Below are 9,264 nucleotides of genomic sequence, written 5' to 3' on the forward strand. Positions count from 1 at the left end.
GCCACTGCACTCCAGCCTGGGCGACAGAGCGAGACTCCGTCTCAAAAAAAAAAAAAAAAAAAAAAAAAAAAATGTTTCCTTATTAATTTTGCTCCTGTCCAAAACCAACCTATCAGCTGGGGTATCCAACAACCACAGTCAGATCACAGGGTATTTCCAGATTAAATCCTTTCCATTCCAAAGACTTCTCCAAAGTTTATATGATTCGACTACTATAGACCTCTAGCTCAACGATCCCTCTAGATGAGTTTCAGACCCATTCAATGGGAGAACAGAAGACTGAAAATAGACTGCCATAGTTTAGTCTTCAAAAGCAAACCCTGAAAATAGCAAGAGAGTTCCTGAGGCTTCACTGCCCCCTCAGAGGAAAAACCCATAGCATTAATAGCCTCACGTGACAGGCAGGGAGAAGTAAGGAAGTGCTTCTTAAAACATTAATTCTAGTTAATATATGCAATAACGTACATGCCAGCTGCTCTCCAAAAAATTACAATTTTTGCCGGGCACAGTGACTCACGCCAGCACTTTGGGAGGCCGAGGCGGGTGGATCACCTGAGGTAAGGAGTTCAAGACCAGCCTGACCAACATGGGAAAACCCTGTCTCTACTAAAAAAATACAAAATTAGCCAGCGTGGTGGCACATGCTTGTAATAGCAGCTACTTGGGAGGCTAAGGCAGGAGAATCACTTGAACCCAGAAGGTGAAGGTTGTACTGAGCCAAGATCAGGCCATTGCAATCCAGCCTGGGCAACAAGAATGACACTCTGTCTCAAAAAAAAAAAAAAGAAATTTAAACTCTAAAAATAAATCCTAGGTAAATATCAGGAAATTATTCTCAAAATATAAGATCACTACCCTAATGGATGTTACATTAATTACATAGTGACTTACTCAAATACTCATTACTTACCAGAATGCTTTTGTTCCTTCTGCAATGAAAAATAATAGGCATCCCTTCCACCCCAGCATACTGCCAGTCCAACCACCAAGATGTCATCACAACCTTTAATAGGAAATCCATCATCTCTAATAGGAATTTCCTGAGGTGAGTTAGCTAAGTAAAACAAAAGTGAAATAGTTAAAAATCTCTAAAAATAAAGACATTATGTAAATTGTTAAAACAATTATTTAAAAAAAACCTATCTTTGATAGGCAAAATTTCCAGATCTTAAAATACGCATTTGGACAGTCATTTTAAGTATAAGTAAGATCTTTCCAGGCTTCTCATCAATTAAGATAACTGTCACTATGAAAAAGCAACCAAAGATTTGTTAAATCTATAGTGATTAAGTTCAAAAAAGAGAGGCTGCATTTCAAATTTTATAACTCAAACAAAAATACAGATCATTTGCATACTACAAATATTTTGCAACAAATTCAGCAATTCTTGGCTAAGAAACTCCAGAAAAATAAAGACTGTTATTCCCTAGTGAAGTATAATTTTGTATCTACAGTCAACATTTTTTCCTAAAATAATGTATCTCTAATTTTATAAAGGTCAAGAATCAATCTGTCTTATTGATAATTATATCCCTAGTATCAGCACATAAGAACTTAGTATATATTTATTAAATTTAGGTGAACTTTTTTATCCCTCTAGCCTCTATTATATAGCCTGATACAGAAAATGTGCTCAATTTTGTTTGTTGCATCAAAAATGGAAAGTGCTATTCAACACTAAAAGTACATAAAAGTTGTGGTTAACACATCTGCTCCATGAATTGAAAATCAGACAAATACCCAAACCTTTATGAACAAATTAATTCATAAAATAGCGAGGTTTAATAAATCTAATCAAACACCCGATTTCCACAGCAGGTTGTCAAGCTGTCTACAACTGGTCCCCACAATCCAGAAGGCAGAGTTCATGCAATAAGACAGGAATATACATAGCCTTACTTGACCAAAAGGTTCAACTCTCTCAAAACCTGGAAGGGCTCCATAAGGTTTTGGAAGCAACATTTCCGTATACAATTCATGACTATCAATGGAGGTCTAAATTCTACTCAAGATAAATCTTGGAAAATGTAGCTAATGTACACTGTGAAGAACAAAGTTCCTATTAGCAATGTACTTTTGTAATTACATAAGCAAACAAGGATATTACAATTTAATAGAAAATAATTTATGAGGCCAGGTGCGGTGGCTCACGCCTGTAATCCCAGCACTTTGGGAGGCTGAGGCAGGTGGATCACGAGGTCAGGGGATTGAGACCATCCTGGCTAACACAGTGAAACCCCGTCTCTACTAAAATACAAATAAAAATTAGCTGGGCGTGGTGGCGTGCGCCTGTAGTCCCAGCTACTGAGGAGGCTGAAAAAGGAGAATTGCTTGAACCTGAGAGGCAGAGGTTGCAGTGAGCTGAGATCACGCCACTGCACTCCAGCCTAGCCAACAGCAAGACTCTGTCTAAAAATAATAATAACAATAATTCATGAGGCCAGGTGCAGTGGCTCATGCCTGTAATCCCAGCACTTTGAAAGGCCAACACAGGCGGATCACTTGAGGTCCGGAGTTTGAGACCACACTGGACAACATGGTGAAACCCCATATCTACTAAAAATACAAAAATTAGCCAGGCACGGTGCATATGCCTATACTTCTAGCTACTTGGGAGGCTGAGGCAGAAGAATCACTTGAACTCAGAAGGTGGAGGGTGCAGTGAGCCAAGATCAAGATCATGCCACTGCAGTCCAGCCTGGGCAACTGAGCAAGACTCTATCTCAAAAAAAAAAAAGAAAGAAACAGAAAAAAAAGAAAAGAATTCATGAGCACTGATGATTAATAAAAACCATTATGTCACAACATTAATATACCATAAAAGAACTGTCACATTCATATTCAAAATATATATTATCTTTATTTTTGTAAACTTTTATTCTAATACATATTACATGTTCCTTTTATACTGCAGGGCAACTACCATTAATTATCAATTTAGGTATGCTGAATAAATAAGGCTGTTCTATACATAAATCCACAGCAGAGATACGTACTACAATTTGAACAGATTATATTTAATATCTAACACTGAGAAATCTCTTATCTCAGTCTACTAGTTTATCAACATGAAAAAATAAAATTAAAAAAGTTCTTACCTTGCTTAAACCTACCACCAATAGTAGCAGTTTTAGAAGATGTGAAACTTCTAATCTTTTCACAAGCCAGTGAGATGGAAAATCGCTTTTTGCACCGCCACTCCTTAATGAATGTTTGAAAAAGATTTTGGTCACTTGCTACATCAATTATGGCCAAACTTTCTGAACTGCTTGAGGCTGGAGTTAACTGTAATCCATCCTGTGATAACTGAAGTGAAAAGCTTGTGTCACTAATAGGGTTGTTGTCTTTGAACCCATTTCTACTCTCTGGACTTAAATCGTGGTTTTTAATATCTGAAGGTGAGCCAAATAAATGACTTTCACCAGGTTGTAAAACATTATTAGGTTTCCAAAGGTTTACAGGTGTTTCAAGAATCCCTGGAAATGTCAGCTTAGAAGCAGACGTTGGAATGGGTGTAGGAGGAATGAGACCATTATCATCAACTCTATCGCTTTCTTTACGAGGTAAGAGGGATGAGGTTTCACCATGATTGGCATTGTTTTCTAGCATTTCAATCTTGCTTTTTACTTCACTATTAGAAGAAAATGAAATTCCCTGCACTTGGTTTGTCTCCAAGTTTGAAATAACTTCTTGTTCTTCATTTAAATCTGTATATTTTCCATTCAAACTAGACAAGTTTATAGTCACTGATTTTAGATTTTCATTTTCTAGAGGACTGGACACTTTATCTAAAATCCTTTGCAGTCCTGGACTTAGATCAAATGATGCCCCTGACCATATGAATGAATGATTTTGCCTGGTCCCAGTTAATTTTGATTTTTCAGCCCTTTTATCTTGATCTCCTCCATCTTGATCACCTTGGTGGTGCTCATCAAGTACTGGATCATTTAGTTCTAATGTTCTAGGATATACTACAGTATGATGCTTCTCTTGGACAGGAAATATATCTGCATTGTCCAAAGCTTCAACCATCTGAACAGAATCCATTTCTGAAAATATAATAGATTCATCATTGGAAAAAGTCAACTGCTGGCAGGTATCTTGATTCTCCTTTACATTTGATTTTTTAATTAGGTCTTCTTGTTGTAGACACGGAGAATCACTAAAATGGTGTGATGTTACTTCTGAAGGAAAGGGTTCTTTCGTTTGCACATCAGGTAATTGTTCTTTTACTAGATAGTCATCACTGAAACTATCAAAGAGTAAACTATCACTCATATTCAAACTTGTTTCAGGAACTGGAAGACATTCTCCTTCTATACCAGTGGGAGTTCTCTTTTGAGGAATCAGAGGTATAACTGGTTTCACAGTTTCTTGTGTTTGATAACCTTGAAGAAAACTATTTAATTGAGAATCAGTAACAGAAAGTTCATTCTTTTTAAAACAAAGACCATTTTCCTCCAATAGTATTGGAGAATGGAAAATTGTGCTTTCTGGAGTGAGGATATCAACCCCATGTGAATCAGTGCTTTGTTTCATAGTACCTACAGTTTTAAGGTCCAAATGATCTATCTTAGTCGCTCCTAGAGGATGCTGCTTAGCAGGAAAAGGAATGTGACACTCCTTCTGAAAAGAGTTCAAGTTCTGTTGGACTACGCTCTTCTGCATTATCCCTGCTGCCAGGTTGGTGTCCTTTGCTCCTAGCTTGGTATTTCCAGTTGCCATCTGTTGCATTATTTTCTCTGACTGAGTATCCAGGTAGAAACTATCTTCAAAATCACAGTCAGAAACATGATTATTTTTAGTTTTGTTTGTGGTGTAAGTACCTGTTTTTTCTTGTAGTCTAGAAATATTTAGAAAATTCTCATGCTGGCCTCCTGATTTGCTAAATGCTCCAGTTGATGGAAGTACTTCACTGGGTATCACAGTTCTGCTTATATCATCTCCTAATGCCTGAAAATGACTTGGTTTATTTTCCTCTGTATTAAGCTTTATCCTTTCACAATTGAGAGTAACATTTGAGTCTCTATTTATGTAACTACTGACTGCTTCACAGGGCATTTGTCTCTCTATTATATTTTTCTGTTTGGTAAAAGTGCTTGTCTGTTCATGAGATTGCTTTTGCGGGTACTGGTTAATTGCATGGGTGTCACAGTGTTTCACATAAACATTCTGGTTTTTTGAATCATTTTGTATCAGCACTTCATTTATTTTTTCTGCCTCAACAGCTACTCCTCTGCCCTTTTCACTAACCACACTAGTGGCCTGCCAAGTCACATTTTTACTCTGAGATCCTGTGACAATATCTTCCACAAAATTGTCATTAGTTAGTGTTATGTTCCATGAACAACTTTGCTTCATTTGTAATGGGAATGATGTTTTGTTATCTTTTTCCTTACCACTCAAAGATACATTTTTATCAAATGGCCCTGAATTTCTAAATTCCGTATTCTTCTCATCTAAGGTAAATGGGTCTTCACAAAGACTAGGATTAGACAGAGTCTGTCCCTGTAAATGGATTCTACACGCTCCAGAGTCTTTCAGGGGGCTGCTGTCCCTAGATTGCTTCGGATGCTTTCTATGTTTCCAAGATCGAAAACTTTTGCTCATCTTTTCTGAATTGAAATTCAAAGGCACCTTTTTTGTTTTCTCTGAAAAAGTCTTAACAACTTTCTTCTTGCTTGTTTTCCCCTCATTCTGAGAGGCTCCTGGCTTCTCTTTATTTATATCCAAAGAGGCCCGTTTTCTTGCTCTGAAAATGGAATGTCTCTGATGTTCTTGATTCCCATCCTGGAAATTCCAATTAAAGGAACTTGTATGCTCTGTACTTTTATTTAAGTCTTGCACTATATTTGGTGAATGCTTAATATAAGAATCACTAAATACTGTGTTACTTTTGTTCTTTGATGTTAATTTTTTATAAGAACTCTTAGTTTGGGATATAAATGTGTGTTCCTTCACTTCTGACTCACTATGAGTCAATGAACATGTACTAGAATGTAACAGGGCACAAGGATTCCATTGCACTCCCATTTCAACTAAGTCCTGCTGCAGAATCATTCTGGCTTCTTCCACTATAAGGGCTGCTGCTTCCCTTTCAGTTAAACCTTTTCTGCCAGTCACCCAGATAGTTCGCATATTCCGACGTTCTTCAACTGCTTCTTCTTCCTCATCCACTGCCTTCCGGGCACTACACAAAGAGATGGGAAAAGACAGAAATGAATTCATTCATTCGTAAGGCAAATATTTATTAAACATTCAATCTGAGCTGTTCTAGGAACTGGAAAAACAGCAATGAAGGAGAGAGAGAAATAAATGTATCTGCTCTCATGGCACATTTTAGCTGGGGAATTCAGAAAATAAAGTTTTAAAATGCATTCTATATTATCTGGTGATAAGAGTTGTATACAAAAATGAGGCACTAGAAAGGGGTGGGTGGTTCTGTAGCTTTTAAATGGCATAATAAAGGAAGACTTCACTAAGACAGATTCTTTAAGTAGAAGCCTTTAAAAAAGTGAAAGCCATAAAACTTTCATTGAAAAACATCCAGCCAGGCGCGCTAGCTCACGCTTGTAATCCCAGCACTTTGGGAGACCGAGGAAGGCGAATTACTTGAGGCAAGGAGTTCGAGACCAGCCTGGCCAACATGGTGAAACCCTGTCTCTACTAAAAGTACAAAAAATCAGCCAGGCATGGTAGCAGGTACCTGTAATCCCAGCTGCTTGGGAGGCTGACGCATGAGAATCGCTCAAACCCAGGAGGCATTACAGTGAAACAAGATCACTCCACTGCACTCCAGCCAGGGCAACAGAGCAGGACCCTGTCTCATTTAAAAAAAAATTTTAAAAGGCTATGTGCAGTGGCTCCTGCCTGTAATCCCAGCACTTTGGGAGGCAAAGATGGGTTGGATCACCTGAGGTTAGGAGTTCAAGACCAGCCTGACCAATATGGTAAAACCCTGTTTCTACTAAAAATAAAAAAATTGGCCAGGTGTGGTGGCATGGGCCTGTAGTCCCAGCTACTTGGGAGGCTAAGACAGGAGAACTGCTTGAACCCAAGAGGTGGAGGTTGCAGTGAGCCGAGATCACACCATTGCACTCCAGGGTGACAGAGTCTCGCTCTGTCTTAAAAAAAAAAAAAAGACAAGACAAGAGAGAAAACAAATCCTCCTATACAATAGACAATATAAACTCTGGACAAAATATATGAAGGGACTAGAAAATGAACAAAAAAGAAAGCAGAAACTGGAGGGGGATTGAGACTTGCAAGAAAGAAATGGCAGTGGGTGAATTTTCACTTTTTACCTGAAGGCAGGGCCCAGTCAATACCCTGTAGGTTGGCTAAAAACTTAGATAAAAACCTGGAGTTCACTGATTGACAGAAGTCAGAAGAGAGTTAAGAGTAACTACATTAGTTGGAAATTGAAGGCAATATAGAACAGATAACTAGTGAAGAATAACTACTAATTCTTCATATAAACTCTGCCCAAATCTCTGACTGACCTCTAAACAGTGCAAGTGTGAACAGATTCCAAGTGGCCAGACAAAATAAACCAGGGGTCCTCAACCCCCGAGCTGCAGACTAGTAACAGTCCATGGCCTGTTAGGAACTGGGCCGCACAGCAAAAGGTGAATTACAGGCAAGGGAGTACTGCTGCCTGAGCTCCGCCTCCTGTCAGATCAGCTGCAGCAAACCCTATTGTGAACTGTACATGCAAGTAATCTAGGTTGTGTGCTCCTTATGAGAATCTAATTGTTTCATCCTAAAACCAAACCATCTCCATCACCCTCCTACCCCCACCTCCACCCCTGGTCTGTGGAAAAATTGTCTTCCATGGGGAAGAGATATGCAAGAGCAAAGAGGATAGTAAAATACTATACCCCATCCCTTCTCACATAGGCTAAGGTCTCAGAGCTGGGAGTCAGGTTTAAAGTGAATGGGAGGGAAGAAACACTGAACTGGAAATAAGATTGATGCTTCCACCTAGAACAAATTGTTTAATACCTGAAAATAAAACTGGTTGTTAGTACCTCAAAGTAACTAAATACCTATAGAGTCTGCCTGAGATTTCATATAAGAGAGAGTTCAAAAAAACAGTGGTAGAAAAAATAATTAAGCTATTCCTTGATTTATATACTGAGTCTAGCCCATTCAATAAATTGGTTATGCAGACATACACACACAAAAAAAAAAAAAAAAAAAAAAATCAAGGAATCTTCTCACAAATTGTATTGAGGGACACTAGCATTCCAAAAAACATTTCAGAGGAATGTATTTTATTTTATTTTATTTTATTTTTCATTTTTATTTTTTATTATACTTTAAGTTCTAGGGTACATGTGCATAACGTGCAGGTTTGTTACATATGTATACTTGTGCCATGTTGGTGTGCTGGACCCATCAACTCGTCAGCACCCATCAATTCATCATTTATATCAGGTATAACTCCCCAATGCAATCCCTCCCCCCTCCCCCCTCCCCATGATAGGCCCCAGTGTGTGATGTTCCCCTTCCCGAGTCCAAGTGAGCTCATTGTTCAGTTCCCACCTATGAGTGAGAACATGCGGTGTTTGGTTTTCTCTTCTTGTGATAGTTTGCTAAGAATGATGGTTTCCAGCTGCATCCAAGTCCCTACAAAGGACGCAAACTCATCCTTTTTTATGGCTGCATAGTATTCCATGGTGTATATGTGCCACATTTTCTTAATCCAGTCTGTCACTGATGGACATTTGGGTTGATTCCAAGTCTTTGCTATTGTGAATAGTGCCGCAATAATCCTAAGTCAAAAGGACAAAGCCGGAGGCGTCACGCTACCTGACTTCAAACTATACTACAAGGCTACAGTAACCAAAACAGCATGGTACTGGTACCAAAACAGAGATATAGACCAATGGAACAGAACAGAGACCTCAGAAATAATGCCACACATCTACAACCATCTGATCTTTGACAAACCTGACAAAAACAAGAAATGGGGAAAGGATTCCCTATTTAATAAATGGTGCTGGGAAAATTGGCTAGCCATAAGTAGAAAGCTGAAACTGGATCCTTTCCTTACCCCTTATACGAAGATTAATTCAAGATGGATTAGAGACTTAAATGTTAGACCTAATACCATAAAAACCCTAGAAGAAAATCTAGGTAGCACCATTCAAGACATAGGCATGGACAAGGACTCCATGTCTAAAACACCAAAAGCAACGACAGCAAAAGCCAAAATTGACAAATGGGATCTAATTAAACTAAAGAGCTTCTGCACAGCAA

The 9,264-nt window shown here is 38.5% G+C and overlaps 1 protein-coding gene across 1 annotated transcript in view; it reads right to left on the reverse strand.

Moving 5' to 3' along the window:
• Nucleotides 1-9,264, reverse strand: part of POLQ (DNA polymerase theta) — a 116,911-nt gene that overhangs the window by 50,327 nt on the left and 57,320 nt on the right. Inside the window, exons 16-17 of the mRNA XM_023214415.3 lie at nt 3,099-6,190; nt 911-1,054 (exon numbers count right to left, since the gene is read on the reverse strand). Of these exons, the coding sequence (XP_023070183.2) occupies nt 911-1,054; nt 3,099-6,190 (3,236 nt within the window). The remainder of the gene's footprint in view (nt 1-910; nt 1,055-3,098; nt 6,191-9,264) is intronic.

The sequence above is a fragment of the Piliocolobus tephrosceles genome, chromosome 2 (genome assembly GCF_002776525.5).
Source record: "Piliocolobus tephrosceles isolate RC106 chromosome 2, ASM277652v3, whole genome shotgun sequence".
In the NCBI taxonomy this organism is placed as follows: domain Eukaryota; kingdom Metazoa; phylum Chordata; class Mammalia; order Primates; family Cercopithecidae; genus Piliocolobus; species Piliocolobus tephrosceles.